Source organism: Cynocephalus volans, chromosome 11, assembly GCF_027409185.1.
Source record: "Cynocephalus volans isolate mCynVol1 chromosome 11, mCynVol1.pri, whole genome shotgun sequence".
NCBI classification, from domain to species: Eukaryota; Metazoa; Chordata; class Mammalia; order Dermoptera; family Cynocephalidae; genus Cynocephalus; species Cynocephalus volans.
The window spans coordinates 62035377-62058098 of record NC_084470.1 but is presented as its reverse complement, the minus strand read 5'-3'; the positions used below and the strand labels follow the sequence as shown (position 1 = coordinate 62058098).

The 22722-nt window shown below is 42.6% G+C and overlaps 1 protein-coding gene across 1 annotated transcript; it reads left to right on the top strand.

Moving 5' to 3' along the window:
* The first annotated feature begins 1262 nt into the window (after window positions 1–1262).
* Window positions 1263–21328, top strand: WDR82 (WD repeat domain 82). Its single transcript, XM_063114802.1, has 9 exons — window positions 1263–1715; window positions 6892–6989; window positions 9966–10032; window positions 14846–14945; window positions 15742–15858; window positions 16100–16255; window positions 16683–16752; window positions 17315–17457; window positions 18506–21328. The coding sequence occupies exons 1-9, from the start codon at window positions 1555–1557 to the stop codon at window positions 18533–18535; spliced, it is 942 nt and encodes a 313-aa protein (XP_062970872.1). The 5' UTR covers window positions 1263–1554; the 3' UTR covers window positions 18536–21328.
* Window positions 21329–22722: the final 1394 nt, after the last annotated feature.

The following is a 22722-nucleotide window of genomic DNA, read 5'->3' as shown; positions in this document are numbered from 1 at the left end:
ATTATACCTCCATTAATAAGACCAACAACAGTCTGGTTTACTAACATGAAAAGATGTGTAAGATATAACACTAAAGCGGGGAAAAAAGGGGAAAAACATCTATAAAGTTTATGTGTATGTATGAATGAGAGGGAGAATATCGGAATTTACAACTGTAATCTGTTGAATAAGGAGATAACTTTTCCTTTTAAACATTTCTTTTTAATTGATGCTATGAGTTTTGGTTTTGGAGCTGCAAGTACTTTTTTTTTTTTTTTTTTTCTAAAAGATGACCGGTAAGGGGATCTTAACCCTTGACTTGGTGTTGTTAGCACCATGCTCAGCCAGTGAGCTAACCGGCCATCCCTATATGGGATCCGAACCCGTGGCCTTGGCGTTATCAGCACCACACTCTCCCGAGTGAGCCACGGGCTGGCCCCAGCTGCAAGTACTTTTTAAAACTTACAGATGAGTGTTTGTTAAAATGTATTTGTAAAAATGTATGGAGCTGTACACTTAAAATTAGTTCGCTTTATACACTTTATGTTATATCCCAATTAAAAAGTTTTTATATTTATTTATTTTTAAAGGATGACCGGTAAGGGGACCTTAACCCTTGGCTTGGTGTTGTCAGCACCGCTCTCAACCAGTGAGCGAACCAGCCATCCCTATATGGGATCCGAACCCGTGGCCTTGGTGTTATCAGCACCGCACTCTCCCGAGTGAGCCACGGGCCAGGTCTGCCCCCACTTAAAAAGTTCTTAAAGAAAGCTTAAAGTTCTGGATAGTGGTCACAAGGGTGTATATCCAAGTAAAAAAAATTCATCCACTTAAAATCTGTCCGTCTACTGTATATTATACCTCAATAAAATAATAAATCGAAGCTCTCTAAGCGAGCATTGTGGCGGACGTGGTCAAGCCGCCCGCGCTAGGTTCACCTGATTCACCCCCAGGACAGGCCTCCAGGGGCGTACCGGACCACACAGTATCCGCTCCCACGCGGCCTGCTGTCGGGGCGCCTGCAGGGGGCACCCTAGTCCCTCTGGGATTGCGATCCCGCACAAAAGCCCTCGGCTACCGGGCTCCCGAGGGCCCTATGGGCAAGGTCGTGGGCGTCTCGTACCGTCCCGCCCAGCAGCGCGCCAGGGAACTGGGGCCTTAAGCCACTCTGCCACAACACTCTTCAGCTGCCGCGCTGATGTCACCACCCCGCCTCCCCGGCTCGCGGTACGGTTCCCGCCCCGCCCCCTTTCCCGGCGTGCGCCGCGGCTGAGGCTCCTCGCCCTCGGTTTCTGCTGTCGCCCCAAGATGGCGGACACAATGAGCCGGCGCCGCGCCGGTTGGCCCTGAGGCGACTGTGAGGAGAAACGGTCGGCGAGGCCCCACAGTCCAGGCAGAAGAGCGTTGCCCGAGCAGGAGGGAGAAGAAGAGGCGATCTGACTGTCGGCCGCCCTCCCTTTCGCCACCGACGAGGCTCCCGCCCCGCCCGGATTGGCCCCTCGGCAACCCGCCTGCTCGCCCGCCGCCGGGCCCCGCCCCGGCCCTGCTCCGCCGCTGCCTTTAGCAGCCGCCGCCATGAAGCTGACCGACAGCGTGTTGCGGAGCTTCCGCGTCGCCAAGGTGTTCCGCGAGAACTCGGACAAAATTAACTGCTTCGATTTCAGCCCTAACGGCGAGACGGTCATCTCGAGCAGCGACGACGACTCCATCGTGCTCTATGACTGCCAGGAGGGCAAGTGAGTGCGGCGGTGGCTCTGGGCCCGGGGCTGAGTTTCTCCCTCCGGTGGCCCAGCACTGGCTCCGCGGCCCGCCCTTCGTCCTGACTGCGGCCCCCAGGCAATTTTGCACCCGCTTCAGCCGGGGCCATCTCCACCCCGCAGCCGTCCAGAAGGCCTTTTTAAAAAATAATAGTAATAGTCATAATGATAATAGTAATATTATTTGGTACGTCTTCGCTCTCCTCAGAGCGCTTCTGCATCGTTTGCCAGCCCTCACTTTGACCTTGACCTTTAAACGCCCTGTCCGCCCACCCGGGGCCCCGGGTAGCTTTTTCCACTCCTCGGGCAGTCAGAGGTGCTGGTCGGCTCTGGCCTCGATGCAGAACTGCAGGGTCTGCTCTCCTGCCTCCTGCAACAGCGTCAGCTCTCTCTTCCTGCCCTCTCCGCGGTGACCTCGATTCAGCCCTGGCACTCCGCCCATCTCCTGCCCCTCAGCTTCCCGCGCGGCCTTTCTACCGTCAGGCCGCGTGGGTTGCAGTTCTTAGCTGTCAGGATTTATTTGTTATGCCTCTTCGAGCCCCCCCTTTTTTTCTGTTCCAAGCCTTTCTCTTAGTCCCTCAGACTCGGTGCCTACCTTTGTAGTGAACTTTTTAACAACATCTAAAACTTTTCCTTTTTGCCAGACACAAACGAACTTGGCTGTCTCATCCCGACCTGAATGTTTGCTCCTGTTAGAACAAAGAAAGCACCGCAGAACAATTTCGTACTTCCACTTATACTTTTGCGGGGGTGGGAGGGTGGTGGAGGGCGGCTGGCCCATATTGGGATCTCTTATAGTTTTTTGGGTTTTTTTTTTATTACACTTTATGGTCTACTTGGAATTATCAAAATTCCAAGTCTGACTGTGAAGCTTTTATGTTGCCCCAAGTTATCTGTAGACCCACCACACACACACACCTGCATCTCTTTGCATTATTTTATAAGCACAGCACTTTACTTTTTTTCCTGGGAGCCTTGTCAGTCTCACCTCACCCCTGTGGACTTGGTTCAAGTCCTTGCTAAGTAGTGAGCTCCTTTGAAACAATAACTGGTTTAGGCTAAATTTGTTTTTGTTTTTGTTTTTTCCTATATAGGGATCTGAACCCATGGCGTTGGTGTTATCAGCACCACACTCTCCCAAGTGAGCCATGGGCCAGCCCTGGTTTAGGCTAAATTTGATTTACCCTCAGCCACGTTCCCCAAGCACGTTTGCTAATGTTTGGTTTAATTCGGTGGCTACTGGTTTTGTCAGACTTCATTTTGTTACTTAGTTCCAGATCTTATTTTTGAAATCTTGGATTTTTCTCTACCTTTTCCATGTGTTTCTTTTGCTTTTTTTATTTTTTTTTTATTTATTTATTTTTTTTTTAGTAACTTATAGTCTTTGTTTTGGAACTTGTCTCTTCATTTGTGAATTTGATTATCTAAGGAGATGCTGTTTTGATCTTAGCTATTATCGTATCTCCAATTTTCTCCCATTGGGGTTATGAGAAAGTATTATGTAACTGGCTCTGTATCTGCCTGTAGTATGTGGAAGAGTGGCCAGCAGAGGTGATCCTGGGGGAGAAGGAATTGTTAGCTGGACGGATGAAGTCCTGAAGCTAGAAGTAGTTTGAAGCTAGCTTGCTTGAAATGTTTAGTGCTTGTGCACAGATTAGAACCTGTCCCCAGAACCTGAGGATAGAGATGCATATTCTCGTTCAAAGGAAATGAAAGTTGTCATAGCATTTCTTTAGTTCGTCTCTAAATGTGGCATAATTTCGTCTGGTTGGGAAGGATGACAGTGACATGAAGTCCTCTTTTTAAAAGTAAAATGCTAATTTTATGTAATAGTGCAATTTATTTACTCCATAGCATTATTACATAATTACAAACTTACAGAAAGTTACAATAGTGTTTCAAATAACTCCCATATGATCCAACAACTGGTTACATTTTGCTGCATTTGCCTTAGCACTCCGTAGGTAAATATTTCTTTCTGTGTATGCATTTTTTACTCCTGAACCTTTAGAGAGTAAGTTGGAGGTGTCAAACCCCTTTATCCCGAAACACTTCAACATGGGTTTCCTAAGCACAAAGACCTTTCTTACATAACCAGGCACAATTATCCAAATTAGAAAATTTAATATCGGGCCGGCCCCTGGCTCACTCGGGAGAGTGTGGTGCTGATAACACCAAGACCACGGGTTCAGATCCCATATAGGGATGGCTTGTTAGTTCACTGGCTGAGCATGGTGCTGACAACACCAAGTCAAGGGTTAAGATCCCCTTACTGGTCATCAAAAAAAAAAAAAAGAAAATTTAATATTGATACTATAGGGCACGCTCTTTTGAATTTCCTGTGATCAGTTGTGACCTTGATTCATTGTGATCTGTGGTGAGGGTGTGGCCTGGTAGTTAGGAGACCTGGGTTCTAGTTTGGCCTTGTGACCAGATATGTGGCATTGATCAAATCACTTCTCTGGATATTAGACAGCCTCTGTAGCCACCATTATTCTAAGTGATAATGTGAAAGAAAATTTTGCTGCTAGTGTACGTCAGACCAACATTGGAAGAAAAGTAGTGTTTCCTTGGACGCATAGTATTTTTACTAGATGGTACTGATGTTAGAATTTGAGAGTTTCACACTGAAATGTGAGAATGAGAGGCTCTGGAATTATAAGATTTTTGTTTCATGAGCACAATATTGCATCATTAACATTTTTTAAGGTATGGGGCTGGCCAGTTAATTCACTTGGTTAGAACACAGCCTTGGGGCCGGCCCGTGGCTCACTCGGGAGAGTGCGGTGCTGATAACACCAAGGCCCCGGGTACGGATCCCATATACGGATGGCCGGTTCGCTCACTGGCTGAGCGTGGTGCTGCCAACACCAAGTCAAGGGTTAAGATCCCCTTACCGGTCATCTTTAAAAAAAAAAAAAAAAAAAAAAGAACACAGCCTTGTAACATCAAGATGCAGCCTTATAACATCAAGGTCACAGGATCTTGGATCCCTGTACTGGCCAGCCGCCAAAAAACCCCATTTTTTTTTAAGTTATGGATTTTTACACCAATTAATTTATTACATGTTTTAAAATAAGCATTTTTCACCCTAACTTTTATATATTTGCAAATGTCAAAACCAAGTTTTAACACCTAAAAAAAAAATTTGAGAGCTTGAAAATGCCTAAAACATTATTTATTTTATGCTTAGTATTTTCCAGTTTTAGAGTTTGTTTAAATTTTCTTTATGGGCCGGCCCGTGGCTCACTCGGGAGAGTGCAGTGCTGATAACACCAAGGCCCCGGGTTCGGATCCCATATACGGATGGCCGGTTCGCTCACTGGCTGAGCGTGGTGCTCACAACACCAAGTCAAGGGTTAAGATCCCCTTACCGGTCATCTTTAAAAAAAAAAAAATTTTTTTCTTTATAATGGACTTATCCATTGAGTGGTAGTCAGCTTGGAAGAGTATAAAGGATATTGTTTGAGATAAGTGGTGCAAATTAATCAAAGAGAAGGCTTTAATGTTATTTTCTTTGTTCGTACGTGATCACCAGAATAATAGTTTGAGGAAAGAAGCTTACCAAAATATTTGGAAAAATACTGTGCATGGACTTCGTAAAAACCCCTGAAGTGGATGCGTTATATTAGGATCTTGCTTTCAAACTAAGAAATGAAATGAGGTAATACATTTCTGTTATTAGGCACAAATCTCAGGTTAGTGTTTTTGACAAATTTGAGACAAATAGGTCTTATTTAAATGGCACCAAAAGTTGTTCATACATCACACCCTTTAACATTGGCTGTTCAAGTTCTGTCTTTACTGTGATAGACAGGCTGAAATACTTGGGTACACTTCTTCCATTTGTAGAAGCAAAATCAACTATCATTAGAGAGCAAGCACACATACACTCAGGCACAATTACTCACTCATTGGTCATCACACAGTAACCCCACAGCACAACCCCAGACAGTGGACTGGACAGGGTAGCCTTTGTTGATCTTTTCAGGGATTAGATGTTACTCTGGTAAAGATAATAATGTGGAAAATCCAGTGCATTTGTATTGAGAAGTCTTTTTTGGAAATAGTTTTTACATAGGGAAGCTTCATTGACATTGAAAAAAAATTGAAAGTGAAATGACTTCTCAAGGCTACCTGCATTATCTGATTGGTTAGCATCCAGATTCCAAGAGGATTTTACTTTGAGAGGGTGAACTTTCATTTTCATAAATTGGAACTTTTGGTAAACATTGGTACAGGATTTATGAAATCCTCCTTAAGACCTAAATATAGACATTAGAGGCTTTCTTGTTTTCTGACTTGGTTCATATTGGGGAGTTGTTTTGGCATTTGAATCTAGTTTTACATAGATATTTGGGGGTAAAAATTTTTTTGCCTAATGTAAGCTATATGTAACAAAGTTTTGGGTTAAAGGTTTTGCTGAGATCAGTTTTAGCTTTCTCTTCAAGGTTCTGTAGAGGAAGGCGTTTAAGCTTCTTCACCAAAAGAATTGGTAACCTCTAGCTTAGAAATGTGATTTTTACATTAAAGTAAAAACAAAAGACCCATTAACTAGTTTTGCTAAGGTGAGTTAGGCTTGCTTTCTGAAAGGCTAAGCCATGCTTTGGACCTGTACGATAGGGAAGATGGAAATCTTCAGCAAGAGCAGGTTATATTAGGAAAGACAAGCAGTTTTGCATCTGGTTTCAGTTTTGATAAATCACTGCCTTGAAGAAAGAGCTTTTCTAAGTGAATGGCTTAAGAAGAAAATTCTGGCCTCTCTAGTTTGACGTATTTTCATATCCCTCTTTGTTGTAAGTTATGACTTGTTATTTTGTGTGCCTTTCTTCCTTCTTAAATAGATATGCTTTTCTTTTTCTCAAAGTTTACTTTTGAACAATGTATTAAAGACTGAATTGAATTTCCAGATTTACTTCTGCTTCCTGCCTAACCTTGGCACCAGGTATTCAGAAGTGAAAGGCTTCTTTAGATGGCCGTTGAGTTTGCTTGATTGTTGTTTCCTCCTTTTTGGAAGAAATTTTGTTACTTTCCAGTGTTAAAACTTACCAAGAATCCTCACCTTTGCCACATCATTCAAGTGCTTCTCTTTATATAGAAATCCAACATTTTGGTGATGGAGGATTTTGATGGTTTTCTTTCTGTTTCTCATTAGACCAAAGAGAACCCTGTACAGTAAGAAATATGGCGTGGACCTCATCAGATACACTCATGCGGCAAACACAGTTGTTTACAGCTCTAACAAAATAGATGGTAAGCAAGCCTTCTTTTTAGGAAGTTAAGGTCATGGTTTTTTTTGTTAAATAGCTCACGGGAATCTTTGTGACTTCTGCTTTGATTATAATTAGTTTAAGTGTTTTCCTGTGCTGTTAGTAATGCTAATTACATTGTTATGACTAAAGGAATGCTGGAAGCAAGCCAGTAGCACTTTTGAGGGACTTGGAACTGAGTATGAAAAATCTCCAGTTTAGAGTGGGGAACAGAAAAAAGTAAGCAAATAATTGTATTTATGCTTTGTACTTCTTGAAACTTGAAAGAATACTTTAGAATAAATAAAAGAATACTTGACACACAGCAAGTGGTAAACAACAGGATCTTACCATTCAAAATATATAGATTTGAGGGAAGTTTCCCAAAATGCTTGAGCCATAATAATTTAAGGGAGGTAAGAGTTTTTGGTGTATGCCCAGCCTTTTCTGGTCTGTGCCATAAAGAACACTGTACTGACCTTAGTCATGTTTAATTCCAGAGACTTTTTTAAAATTTGAATTTGATCCCCTTTTCTTTTTTACTTTTATTTTATTATTTTTCGGTAGCTGGTTGGTATGGGGATCCAAACCTGTGACCTTGGTATTATAAGGTTGCACACTAGCCAACTGAGCTAACTGGCCAGCCCCTGTTTACTTTTAAATAAAACTTAACATCTTTGAAGAGTAAAGGGTTAGTTTTAGAAATTAAACATGTGAATTTCTTTCTGTAAAATGGTCTCTGTTTTTGCCTGCATTTCCCCTGGGATAAGTCCTTCTGAGTTGACAAATCATCTGGGTAATTGAGCTATAACATTTTCACATTAGGATTTTTTCTTTCCTTTTCTTCTTTTTTTTTTTTTTTTTAGCTTATCTCACTGGTTTATTGATTGTTTCACTTTTTGCAGCAAGATTTTTCTAATGTCATTCAACAAGGATTGCTTAGATTGCTATTTTGGCTGTGCCTGTCAGAGCAGATCAGCAGAAGTCTTTTTTTAAAGACTTTTCTGCCTGTACTTAAGTTTTAGTAAAAGTATATCATTTCTACTTTTCATGCTTCTATTTCAGAAGTGGTTTTCCATGTTAGCAGTGCAGTTAATGCTTTTGGACAAGAATAAAAAACATTAGCATCCCGAGGAAACATGTTAATGTGATCATCTGAATGACTGGTATATTTCTTCTGTTGGGCTGTTTTTCTGGGTGATTAAATGAGAATTCTCCAAATGTGGTACAAGATGAGGCAAATGTGTAGCACTTGCAGCTTTGCTGCCAGTCCTCTGCTGTAAGGATGTTGCCTTTCCTGTCTCAAGTGCATCCTGAAGAGTTCCTCCAACGCTCCGTTTCCTTTTGCCTGATTCCAGGCTGAGGTAGTAGTTTGTACAGTTTGAGGGTCTATGATACCACCCGGTACAGGAGATAACTGTACAGGCCACTGCCTTGCCAGGAACAGCGCGCCAGCTACTGAGTGGGGCGGAGAGGATGGCGACGCCCTGCTCATCTCTGGGAAACCAGGTAATGGGGAGGAAGTCTTTTTCTTCTTAGGGCAGGTGAGTAGTTCTTAGCACTAGAACAACCAGGAATACTTTATAGTTGTCATTTGAGAAGTTTGAAAATGTTTTCGAGGAAAACCATGTAGAGTTCAGTTATGGAGCATACAAAGAGTGCTCATTTTCCCCTCCCAGGTTAAATGCCCTCTTGTTAGAAAGTACCCTTGTGAACCATTGAGATGACTTGGTGCTTTCAACTCTTTATTTCTGTGCTCTGTTTGCGTCCAGAATGTTCTTTCTGTGCTTTCTTTTCTGCGTTTTGGCACCATTTCCTATTAACTGTTTTTCAACAACAGTTTTTCCTTATTCCCTGTCTTTTTAGGGGCACAGTACTTTTCTACTTTCCAATTCTATTCTTTATGGCACTTCATTTCCCTACCACTACCATCTTTTTTGTTTGTTTACTTTTTTAGTGGAATCATTGGGTTTTTGAGTATTTGTCTTATTTTCCCCAAGCACAGATCTCTATGATTATTGATTTCTTTGATATTGTCAAAATCTCACTGCTATGACTTGTTGGTATATTTCACGAGTTTGATTTTTAAATGTCTTAAGATCTTTTTCTCCCATATCTTGACATTACTTCTCTTTCCATTCTGTTTAATTTTAATGTAAATTGTGTATCCAGTTGAACATTCACATGGGTCAGGATTGGGTCAACACACTGCTGGAGAACCTTGGACAAAAATTTGCTGCCAGGGTACAGTCTGATCTTCAGCTAAGCTTGGCTGCCCATCTCCTTGAGCTTGTTTCCTCAGCAGCCAAATGGTTTTTCTTTAAGGTTTGCCTTTCTGTGGGCACTAGCCCAATGCCTAAAACTATTGATTTTCTTTTATTTCTCTTTTTTGGCCAGGATACATTTGTATCCTGGCAAGTTGCATTGTAACTATGAAGAAGCCAAAGACTGGTAGTAAAATAATGATTTTAAACATTGCTCTAGGGCCGAGCCCGTGGCGCACTCAGGAGAGTGCGGCGCTGGAAGTGCAGCAACGCTCCCGCCGCGGGTTCGGATCCTATATAGGAATGACCGGTGCACTCACTGGCTGAGTGCCGGTCACCAAAAAAAAAAAAAAAAAAAAACATTGCTCTATATGCTCTCAACTTAAGAACTCTGCTTTTGAGTTATATGAAATCTACGTGCCCATTCTTCAGCTGTGGAGAAGAATTATCATTACTTATTCATTACTTATTCACACCTTGCTTGGGTTATGGAAAATAATGGGTTCCTTGACCTTGTCTTTTCAAAATGAAAATGCAAAGTAAACTCCTTTTAAAGTAGTACAATATCGGCTGGTCTGGTGCAGTGGTGTTTACAACTCTTAGATCACAACCGGTTACAGATTTCTTTGTTCCTTTTCCACTCCCACTGCTTCTCTTAACTAGTCTTAAAAAAAAAAATAGTACAGTGTCATCATACTTTCTTTATCTTTTTACAGATACTATTCGTTACCTGTCCTTGCATGACAACAAATACATCAGATACTTTCCTGGACATAGCAAAAGGTAAGACTCAAGTGTTGCAGAAGTTCTTTTAACCTGAGATTACCCAGAGAATAGAAGAATGGAGAGATTTTATTAGTGAACTGAAGCTAGTTCCTCATTGCTGTCTGGCATTCCTCTTAGTTTTCTCTTCATAACCCTTCTTAAATAGTCAACTCTTGATTAACTGAGGTTGTGGAAGCAGGGATAGGGCTTCAGAAATAAGCCAAAATCTCAGTTAAAATATAATTAGGAAAAATGTGGATTAAAGATATTCAGTGAAAACCTATGTAGTAAAACTTACATTTAGCGTTTAGGAATCCAAATCTCAGCTATCCCTTAATGAAATGACCATTTGTGTTTATGAGACCTTCCAATGTAGTTGGCCCTCAGGTTCCTACATAAAAATGTTCCATTTGAAGATCTTTTTTTTTTTTTTCTCTCTCTCTCTCTTTTTTGGTGGCTGGCCGGTAAGGGGATCTGAACCTTTGACCTTGGTGTTACAACACTGCGCTCTCACCAACTGAGCTAACCAGCCAGCCCCCATTTGAAGATCTTAATGTAGATGCAAAAGAAATAAAAAAATTATGCTTTGTTACTTTTAAAGTCAAGAAACTTGTCTTCTTATTCTATATTGTAAAACAAGTTGATTCTGTCACCCCAGTTTCCTCATTTTTTTCATCCAGTTTTTTAAGTTTTGGTTGAATGTTAAACACCTTTTCCCTTGGATAATATTTTAATCACTTTGGATATTTCCTCCTGCTTTCATTTACAAATGTATAGTAACCCAGGACAGTTTAGAGCCCTGACAGGAGATGGGCTTGAGAGCCCTTTGTTGTAAGTTGCACTTCTGATTGGGCAGGGCATTTCTTGTTGCTGAAGACAGGAGGTGGCAGCTATTGGTTACTGTGTAGTTCCAGACAAAAGATGGCTTATGACAAGTAGATGTTTTTGCCTGTTGTATTCAAATTAATGTTCATAGAGTACTATTTATAATTAAGAGATGTTGCAGTTGTTTGAAATTATTTCCAACCTTCCCAACTATTCAACTTCTTGACCTCCTGATTGTTAATAGATGACTTTATCCCTCTTTTTTTGTGAAAATCAAGGCCAGCAAGATGAGTTCTTTACAACTTCTATCCCTTCCAACCTAAATTCCTCTCTCTCGGAACACTTTTTTTTTTTTTCCTTTGGTACCCTTTCCTTGAAAAAAAAAAAAAAAAGTAGCCCTTCTTAACAAAACTTGCATCCCTCTTTCACTTGGTATGATTCATCTCCTTTTTTTTTTTTTTTTTTTTTTTTTTAAAGATGACCGGTAAGGGGTCTTAACCCTTGACTTGGTGTTGTCAGCACCACGCTCACCCAGTGAGCTAACCAGCCATCCCTATATGGGATCCGAACCCGTGGCCTTGGTGTTATCAGCACCACACTCTCCCGAGTGAGCCATGGGCCGGCCCTGATTCATCTCCTTAATTGGCATTTTCCTGCTGTCTACAAATTTACTTGGTCTTCCTTATCTTAAATCTACTTATTAACCCTATTACCCACTGCTTTTCACTGTCAAACTTGAAAGAATAATCTGCACTCCTATCTCCACCTCCTCCTACTTGTTCACTATTTAAATCACTTTTGCTCTAGTCCCAGAATTATCTATGGGGCTTTTTCCAAGCCTTTTTCCTTCCCATTTCCTGCTGCCTCTAGTCAAAATCCACTGCTTTTGCTTCTTGGTGCTCAACCTCTCAGTAAAACTTCTTTTCTCTTGGCAGCTGAGTTTTCCCATTTTGGTCCTATTCTTGCTATTCTCAGCCTCTCTGTTTTGACAAACACATATTCTACCCTAACTTTTCCCCCATCTCTTGGTATTTTCTCAACTATCTCCATCACTAATTTCATTCACCTATACTCATATGACTTCCCAAATCAGTATTTTTAGTCCATGTCTGTTACAAATTCGAGACTTATCTTCCACCTGCAGGTTTTATACACATCTATGCAGCTGTCTCTTCTGTGCCCCAACCTGACAGGTTCGATATTTTGTCCGTCATTGTTATATTCCTTGGGCCAGCTCCTCTCTGTCTGCCTCATGTTTCTTCATCTCTGTCTCTTTCTAATTCCTCCGACTCAAAGCATCTTTTGTCAGTTCACTCCCTTTCCCCTGTCTTTACATCCAATGAGTTGTTAAACACTCTTGATTCTACCTAGGTTTAACCTCCTATGTTGCTTTCCAGTATACTCTCTCCTTTGCTTATGCCTTACCTTATTCCCTGTTAAATCCTAATTAATCTCCCCATCCCTCACCATCCTGCTTCAGTACCTCCACAGCCTCCCTCAGGAAACCTTAGTGGGTCTCCACATCTGCTTGTTCCTTTCCCTTTGAGTCATGTTCAACCCTCTCTGGCTCTGACCTGTCTTCTCAGTGTTATCTTCACCACCCCAGTTGAGGTGAACTCTGGGCTGCTTCCTGAACATGGGCCTCATGCCTTCCTGTATGGCACCTTTTGGAAAGGCATCTCCCATTGAAACTCCATCCACCTCAAATGTTGCTTCTTCTAGAAAGCCTCTCTCTAGCTCTCTCTTGGAGTCATGTGAACAAGACAGTTAAGCTTCCTTAGAGTGAGGGTCTTGCTTCTCCTTGTGTTCCCTGTAATAAAAATAGTGATGGAGATAGTTGAGAGAATACCAACAGAGGGGGAAAAAAGTTAGGGTAGAACCTGTGTTTATTTTATAGTCAAAACAGGAAAGGCTGTGAGTAGCAAGAACAGAACCAAAATGAGAAAAGTCAGCATAGAACTTTGTTCCAAGATAGACCACCTCTGAGCTCTTGAGCTGAATACTGTGGCTTAAAATTATATATCCATGTGCATACTGCTCACTGATTTATTGCCACCTCAGCATTCCCAGGAAATTTTGCCTTTTAAGAGTATCTTTTAAAATTTTAAGTTGAAGGTATGGCCCGTGGCTCACTTGGGAGAGTGTGGTGCTGATAACACCAAGGCCAAGAGTTTGGATCACTATATAGGGATTGCCGGTTGGCTCACTTGGGAGAGCGTGGTACTGACAACACCAAGTCAAAGGTTAATATCCCCTTACCGGTCATCTTTTTTAAAAAAAATAAATAATAAATAAAATTTTAAGTTGAGTTCTTTTGGAAGAAATGTTTTTAAGTGAGTGACTCTTGGTGATATACCATAAAAGGTGGCCTGTATCAGGAATATGGTTGTGATTAGTACAGGCCTGTGGTTCTGTTAAGTGTGGTGCCCAGAACAGCAGCCTCACCATCACCTGGGAGCTTGTTAGAAATTAGATTCTCTAGGGGCTAGCCAGTTAGTTCACTTGGTTAGAACACCATGTTGATAACACCAGGGTTAAGGGTTTGGATCCCTGTACTGGTCAGCCACAAAAATAAATAAATAAATAAATAAATAAAAGAAATCAGATTCTCAGACTTCAACCCAGATATACTGGATTAGAAGCTCTGGTAATGGATCCCAGCAATCTGTTTAATCCCACCCTCCAGGTGATGCTGAAACAGCTCAGGTTTGAAACATTGGTATAGTCCACCAACATCTTAAGGAATCATGCTTTTTTTTTTTTTTTTTTTTTTTTCATTGAAATATAGGTCACATACCATAAATTGTCCCTTTAAAAAGCATAATTCAAGGCCGGCCCGTGGCTCACTCGGTAGAGTGTGGTGCTGATAACACCAAGGCCACAGGTTCGGATCCTATATAGGGATGGCCGGTTTGCTCACTGGCTGAGCGTGGTGCTGACAACACCAAGCCAAGGGTTGAGATCCCCTTACCGGTCATCTTTTAAAAAAATAAATAAAAAATAAAAAGCATAATTCAGTGATTTTTAGTATATTCACAGAGTTGGGAAATCATCACCACTAATTCCAGAATATTTTCATCATCCCAAAGAGCAATCCTGTACCCATTAGCAGTCACTCCTCCAGCCCCTGTCAACCACTAATCTACTTTCTGTCTCTATGGATTTGCCTATTCTAGACATTTTGTATAAATGGAATCAGATAATATGTGGCCTTTAGTGTCTGGCTTCTTTAATTTAGCATATTTCTAAGGTTCATCTATGTTGTCACATGAATCAGTACTTCCTTTTCATTGCCAAATAATATTTCATTGTATGGCTGTACCACATTTTGTTTATCCATTCATTAGTTAACAGACATTTGGGTCGTCTCCACTTTTGGGCTATTATAAATAATGCTGCAGTGAACATATGTGTACATTTTTGTGTGGACATATGTTTCTTTTTTTTCTTTTCTTTTTTTTTTTTTGGTGGCTGGCTTGTACAGGGATCGAACCCTAGACCTTGGTGTTATCACCACCACACTAACTAACTGAGCTAACTGGCCAGCTAGACATACATTTCCAATTCTTGTAGATATATACCTAGGAAGAGACTTTCTGGGTCATATAGTAACTCTGCTTTTTGGAAAAACTTTTCCAGAGCAACTGTACCATTTTACATTTCCATCAGAAGTTTATGGGAGTTCCAATTTTTCCATATCCTCACCAACACTTGTTATCTTTTTTTTTTTATAGTATAGCTATGCTAATGGGTGTGAAGTAGAATCTCATTGTAGTTTTGATTTGTTTGGGGATCATACATTTTTATGCTATAGTTTTGCTTTTTCATTATACTAGTTGTCTTTGATTATTCCAGATATGCTTGTGTATGTGTGCTTTAGTGTGTTTCTTAAAATGGCAGTTTTGGTAGAACATAGGTATATATGGGTAGGCAGAGTAGTTTAGAGTTTACATCCAATTTTTGCTAATATTTTGCTTAAATTCCTATTTATCTTGATGCATTGCAGGGTGGTAGCCTTGTCCATGTCACCTGTGGATGACACTTTCATTTCTGGGTCTCTTGATAAGACCATTCGACTCTGGGATCTCCGGTCTCCCAACTGCCAGGTAATGGTACTTCACAGTTACACTTTTTGAGTGTTTTCTATGGTAGGCATTATCATCAACTCTTCCTCTGAGAGAAGGGGAAAAGCAGTGGTTCTATTCTTGGATCCCAGAGTCTTTTTAAACTTTGGGGAAAACCTATTTTACTGGTAGGTAGCTGGTAAGCAAATACCCCAATCTGGTGCAGATTGCATTATACTTTGTGGCTTATTGTTTTTGTTTTTTTTTGTTGTTGTTGTTGTTGTTGTTTTTTTTTGTCCTTTTCGTGACCGGCACTCAGCCAGTGAGTGCACCGGCCATTCCTATATAGGATCCGAACCCACGGCGGGAGCGTCGCTGCGCTCCCAGTGCTGCACTCTCCCGAGTGCGCCACAGGGCCGGCCCTGTGGCTTACTGTTTTAAAAACAGTTTTCTTATAGCATTTGAGCTACAGCCTGAAGGGATTTGTTTTTATTTGAACTTTGTGTGTATAATATTGTGCAGTTAGGGTTGAACAGAAATTTGTTGTGTGGGGTTGGCCAGTTTGCTCAGTTGGTTAGAGCATGGTGTTGATAATACCAAGATCCAGTGTTCGATCCCTGTACCAGCAACCCACCAAAAAGAAAAAAGAAAAGAAATTCTTTGTATGAAGGCTTGTTTTTTAAAAGCTTTATTTTAGTTAGTTTTGTGTTTGCGTTTTCTGTTCTATAGGTAGGCTGGTATGTGTTCATATCCTTTTCCTAGTTTCCATTGGGAAAGTGAATAACATAGTGGTAAGGTCCTGGATTCATTAACTTTTTGTCTTATTCTTGTCTTTTAGGGTCTCATGCATCTACAGGGCAAGCCAGTTTGTTCTTTTGATCCAGAAGGGTTAATTTTCGCTGCAGGTGTCAACTCTGAAATGGTCAAACTTTATGACCTTCGTTCTTTTGATAAGGTAAATCTTTGAATCTTTGAGCCATCTTGATATTATGGAAATTTAAGAGTGAGGTGGACATTTAAGAGCCTTTTCTATGGTAGAGGAGGTATTTGATAAATATTAGAGAGGCAGAGCAGTAGTTCATCCTCCACTTTCCCTAGTCAAAACGGAATCTAAAGGTGTAGAATGGGAGTTGGCTCTGGCAGAAGGAATTATTAATGTGCCTTGGGCCTGGGGCTACTATTCTTCTCTTTTGCAGGGGCCATTTGCGACCTTTAAGATGCAGTACGATCGGACTTGTGAGTGGACAGGACTTAAGTTTAGCAATGACGGAAAGCTTATCCTCATCTCCACCAATGGCAGCTTCATCCGTCTCATTGATGCATTCAAGGGAGTGGTGATGCACACATTTGGGGTGAGCTGACAGCCTTTGAGCATGGCTCTTTCCATGCTCATACTTCCTAGGCCGAGAATTGTGTTAGCTGGTTGGTGGAGACCAGCAGTTATCCTTGACTCACTGATCAAGGAAGGCATGGGCTTGAATCTTCTTTCTGCACATGAACTTGTTTCCTTTGGATTCTCACCAAGTGACCCAGGTTTGGTGTTTAGATGTAAAATAATTCCTAACAATAAACAGTTTTCTTGCCCCCTTGTATATGATGTTGGGAATAGGGGGTGGGTTGTAAAGGGTGGCAGCCACATTTGGAACCTTGGCAGCATTGTGCTTGACAAGGAGAGGGTTTCATGAAAGGAAGGTGATGTGTGTGCTGGGTCAGTGTTTCTAGGCAGTTGTCTGTATTAATGGCCCTGTAACAACAAGAAACTGCTCTGTTTTGTTTTAGGGTTATGCCAACAGCAAAGCTGTCACACTGGAGGCTTCATTTACTCCAGACTCTCAGTTTATTATGATTGGTGAGCTTCCTTTATCCCCCATGGGGTTATTTCTCTGGTACTAAACATTTGTTTGTTTAAATTATTAACAAACTAATTAAGATACTATCTGTTTGGTAGATGTTCTCAGATTTCTGTATAGCACATTATGCCAAGGGTGTAGCGTCTTTAACATGTCCTGACTTTGGAGTTCTTTACTGGGAACTGGCATTAACGTTGGTCTTCCCTGGACCAGCAGTAGAGTTAAACTCTATAAGCACCACTTTATTAGTAATACTAACTTCCTGTTATAACCCTGCATTCAGTTATCTTAGTGGCTAAATGTTGGTAGGGTAATGGTATTTAGCCCCTTTTTTAGATGAGAAAAATGAAATTAGAGGGAAAGTGGCATGCCCGTGAACTAACCAGGGTCAAGATCAATTCCCAAAGTTTTCTTCCTTCACTGTCTCTCCTCCCTCTCAGTTTCTGCTGATGGCTACATCCTGAAGCTTGGTCTCTCTCCAGACTTCAATCCATGTCTCTTTCCCTGTTGTCTTTGTATTATGCCTTGAGCTGTTACATTTTCCTTGATCATTCTCTTTAGGTTCAGAGGATGGCAAGATCCATGTCTGGAATGGAGAGAGTGGTATAAAAGTAGCTGTGCTGGATGGTAAACACACAGGCCCCATTACCTGTTTGCAGTTCAACCCCAAGTTCATGACGTTTGCCAGCGCATGTTCCAACATGGTATGTGAATAACGAGTGATGTCCTCCACCTAGGGGCTCTTTCCAGATGGGGTGGTGGGTGTCTCAAGGATCACAACAAGATGTGTTCTACATAGGTACATTACAGGAACCCAAGTTCACAGTTCTCAACTGGTGGCTTCCTTTTTTCACCTCCTATTATTATTATTTTCCCTTCTGCCTTTATTTATTTACTTTTTTTTTTTTTTCCCCTACCTCCTATTAAGTGAACTCTGGTTGGGCTGGTCTTTCACTTTTGTTATTCTTCCCATGATCTGAGGGTCACCTCTGAGCTCCTAGGAGATCACAGGTTGGTTTTTATTCTGTCCCTGGTTTTGGGCCCAAACTACGTAGGTTATACTTGACAACTTTTTTGCCCCTTAAAATACTCTGAACCAGCCTTTAGCAGCTATGACCTTCAGTTTCCCATTCCTCTTGGTTTATGTTGAATTCCCAGAATTTCTCTTGACCATAACTCACCTCTTAGAATTAACTCCAGACCCTTGTCTCTGTTAATCAAAGGATCAGCCTCTAGTTTCCTTTTGGGATCTCCTAGACCTATCTCGGTATTTGAAGATGAGGCATTTCATTACTAGCCTACCCAGAGCACATTGCTCCCTCCCTTTGTTTTTAACCAAGAAAATAATCTCAGAAGAAATGCAATAAAACCATCCAGTCCAGTCCCTCTCACTTTTTACAGCTCAGGAAGGAGAGGGCCTGGCTGAGGTCACCTGGTGGATTAGCAGTGAGGCCAGGTTACCCAGACACCCACCTCCCTGGCAGCACTCCTTTTTTTCCCCTTACAACACTGGATCACTATGAAGGAAGGTAAACCGTGAGTGTTGGAGGGAAACAAAACCAACTTACTTTCACAAAGAGGGGAGAGTGTCTCCATAGATTGCCAGACTCAGTTGGTCAGGAGAGGGGCTATGCACCATAACTCATCTACCATTGGGGTTGGGCACCTTGATGCTGTGGGATAGGGTATAAAGAACCCTCAGCAGTGAGAAGATGATTGGCTTTTTAAAGTTGACTTATGTTCTCCTTCCAGGCCTTCTGGTTGCCCACCATTGATGACTGACCTTGATGCTACTTGGCTGTTTCTGTACAGTAAGGGCAGCCAGCAGGAAAAAACTCAGAGGGGACTGAGATAATAGTGGGATTGGATCATTTGACTGGGCTGGAGAACATCCTTTCACTTGGCCTTCCCATGGATGTGCTGTACATCTGCTCAAAAGAAAAAAATTACTTTGCTGAGCTTCTTCAAAAGGACTCTTGGTGCGGCAGACTCAATAGGGACTCAGCTTTTCCAGCTGTCACTGCACCAAGCTCCTTCAGAGCAGTGGCCAGACTTATGATTAGAGTATAGTGGGGCTCTCAAGACACCTTCAATTTTGAATGTATTTGCTGCTGAGGAGCCGGTGAAGTCGTCAGTTCTGCACATCCCTTCTCTCACCCCCATAAATGCATGGGAAGTCACAGTTCTGGTTTTGAGATGCTAGGGCAGCTCAGTGCCCTGTGCCCTCACACTGCATGTCTTGTTACTGGGTCTCCATGTGTAATTGTGGCATTATTCCACAACCATCATGTTTTTTTGGTGCCAAACATTTACAGAAATAAGTCTTCATATATCTTGGGGTCAGAGAAAGGGACAAATACAGAAGGACTTTGCTTGCCAGGGAGCCTTGCAGTTAGTGTGTGAGGGTGGGTGGTCTGGGCAGGCTTCAGGCTCTGGGTGTTGGGTGGGAAAAGGCCCAAAAGCCTGAAAGGGAGGGAAGGTGGTAGCAGGTAAGTTCCTAGGGCTGAAAGGTTTAGCAGCAGCCTGGTGCAGTCCTCCATCATCAAGACAAACCTGCAGTTCTCCTGGGTGCCTACCAAGCTTGGTTTGTACGAAAGCAAGGTAGGAGTTTATTTTTGTACATGAGATGCATCACGCTTTCCTGTGGGCCAGTATTGTGGAGTGAGTCTTAGTTGTTTACACTGATGCCTTTCCTGCCCACCACAAATTGTGTATATAGTCTCCAGGTGATACCACCCCTTTCTGCAGCTCCCAACCAAGAGCTGGTTCTAGGCCTGTGTTATATGTTATATTTAGCCTTTTTATATATGACTTTTGCTTTCTATTGTTTGTATCTTAACACAGTGTGTGCACCTTCATTTAAATATATCTGTGCATACATGTATGCACATGTATATGTGTGTGTATGCATCTCTCTCTCTCTCTCTCTCTCTGTCTCATCTTAGTTTCTCAGAGTTCAGCCGAAGGAGATGGAGTCCTACAGCCCTGGAGAAAGACTGCATCCTTGCTAATAGTGTTTGCCACAAGTGTTAGTGAGTCTTCCCTATTACCTTTTTCCCTTTGGGAGACTGAATGAAGCAAAGCTTCTAGTGTTTGCTGTTTCCATGGCAGCTAAGTGAGGGTCTTGGAATGACTCCCTTGTGTTCCTCAAGCTGCACTTTGGGGCCCTCTTTGCAGTATTAGCCCCCTTTTTGCCTGGTGATGCTCTGTCTGCATCTGTGTGTGACAGTCACTCTTGCATGGCTTATGTCTGGTTTGTGGCATTTGGGGAGAGGATGCTAGAACCAGAGCATTTTCAGTTTGTTAGAGGCTTCTTTGTCATTTACAGGTCACTCCCATGTATCTGGTATGTCTGCTTTGTTGCTACTTTTCCTTGCTTTCTCTTGGGAGAGGAAGGGGCTTTAGCCAGGCCCAGGATGAGATGAGCTACAGCTGGTCATGGCTTTTTCTTCCCCTGCATGGCCTTCTTAGAGCGGAGCAAGTGGCATGTTGACTAAACTTCCAAACATACATCTATGCAGGAAGCACTCCCTGCAGATCCAAAAACTGAGGTTCTCAGCAAGGTTATGACTTGCCCAAGAATACATAGCTCCTGGGGGTAAATCAAGCCATCACTGCTTCTATTCAGCAGCAGGACTAGGCTATGAGTTGTTAGCACTTTTTTTTAAAGCAATTACTTTTTGTCTTGTTCCTCAAACTGAAAAGGCAAGAGGCGTACACCTTTCCCAGAGGTAGACTGGAATCTGCAGCTGCCGTGGTACTACCCACTGTGTAGCTCTGCCTTCCCAGAGTGAAGGGAGGTTTAGAAACCAAATGATCTGAGCTGTTAGTGCCCACCCTGTCTTTTCAGGGTAGAAAATTCATGACAGGAATAACTGTTCAGAGAGAGTCGTTGGAACTGAGGGTTGACATGAAAGGCTGGTGCTTTAATATATCTGCAACTAGAGCAGCCACCAAGCATGACTTGCTTGCCCAGCAGCAAGAAAATGATCTGTATTTGAGTTCATGAGTCCAAAGCTGAGGCACTATGTTCTTTGAAAACATGCCACTTCATGGCCTCTATTTCTGGGCCTTGTGGCTGCAGAGCTAGTTGACTCCTGAATTGGGAAGGAAAGGGGAAAGATGCAGTTGGAAGTGACCAGAGATGATGTGGTGGTGGGGTTAAGGCAGAATAAGGGAGAAGAGGCTGAGGGCCAGGGCTGCACATATGTTCCCAGTGGAGCCAGAGGTGCTCAAGCTCTTCTTGGGGGGCGGGGGGTGTCACTTGCCACCCTCTTAGGAGTCAGGGCCAAAGCCACTGATTTATATTTGATAGTGACACTGCACTGCTCAACCAACAACCAGTGGGTTATTTTTTTTTTTAAGTATTCCCCGTTGTAATCATAATTACTGCTTATTAAGGAAAAATTGGGAATTTAAAAAAGATACAGTTTGCCACTCAAATGCTATCACTATTACTCTTTTGGTGTTAAATGTTCCTCTAGACATTTCTGTGCATAGATTTTTGGTGTGTTTACATAGTTGTTATTCTACTGTATATACAATTTTATGTCCCTTTTGTACTTAACATATAAACATTTTTTCCATGTTATCAGTCTTAAACAGAATTTATGGCTGCAGCCTCTTCTGTTGTTTCTGGGCATTGTTTGCCTGGTTCCCGGAGTTGGAGGGAGGGAGGGATAGGTTGTCTCGTGTTCTCCTGGCTCACACTGGGGCTTGCTATAAAGCTGTGTGGATGGATTGCTGGGCTCCTTGACTTCCCCCTGGTAACTGAGGCCTGTGGGCTGGTGGGGGGAACCCCTAGACCCAGCCCTCAACATCAGGCTCTAATAAACAGCTATAGGGGCAGGCAAGCCTGAGCCAACCTTGATCTTCAAATACTGTATCTGGCATATACTTCAGGCTGCCTTGCATTCCCCCAGTTTACCTCAACCCTTGATCAGATTGGTAACCTCCAGCTGGAATAAGTTTTGTCCTGTGAGGCTGGCTTTTGGAGGGCAAGAGTAGCGGGGTCTCTTCTTTGAGGCTTTTGCGCCAGGTCTGGCAGAAGGCCTGGCCAATTGCTTGGCCATTGCCTGCCCGGTGAGTTGCTAACTCCTAGAGCCTGCTACTCTAGCTCAACATCCTCAGAGCTGCAGGACCTGCTTCCTAGTTCTTGCCTGGCCCTCTGAACCAGAGAAGACAACAACCTTGGCCCTACCATTTTGACCATGGTCATTGGAGGTTGGCTAGGGACTGAGAGGCAACAGAAGGAACATCTTGGCTTTGTGGTAGGCCATGTATAGGCAGGCTGTCCTGACACAGACTATTCAAGGAGGAAGAGATCCTTGGAGCGGCCACTCCTGTCTCTGTTTGGCCAACTTGCAGTTGAGACCCACTGCACCCACTCACTGGGGTTTCAGCTTTGTGGTGTGAGGACCAAGAACAGGCAGTAGGTTGGGTCGGATGCAAGGCAAGCAGGCTGTGGGGGCAACCTGGCTCAGCAGTTGAGGTGGGTAAAAGAGGCAGGCGCAGGATGCTGCCCATACTTTGCTCAGGGAAGAGGGGAAGGGCTGTGCCAAGGAAAGAGGAAGTAAAACTGCAGGTTGGTAGGGCAGCACTCCTGCATTTGCCAGCTGCCTATCTGGGAGTCCTAGAGAGATTCCCCAGCACTTCAAGGGCCAACTAGTTTGTCAGGGCCCATCTGTGGACAGTTTTAGGGCTGGAAGCCCTGGACGGTGGAATATAGCTATGTGAAATGTGGGAAATGTCTGACGTGACTTTTGTTATCTTCTGTGGAGAGCATATAGGAAATGAAATCTAAAATGAGTTAATAGGAAAGGGGGTTTGAGAGCCTCAGATGCATTTATATACACATTTTACCAACAGCTCTGGGGCTTGTTGGATCTTCCTGGCTGTAATCTTGCACTATGAGCTGCTTGGTAAGAGAATTCACCTCAATTGTAAACTAAAGTAGGAGTGAGTCAGAC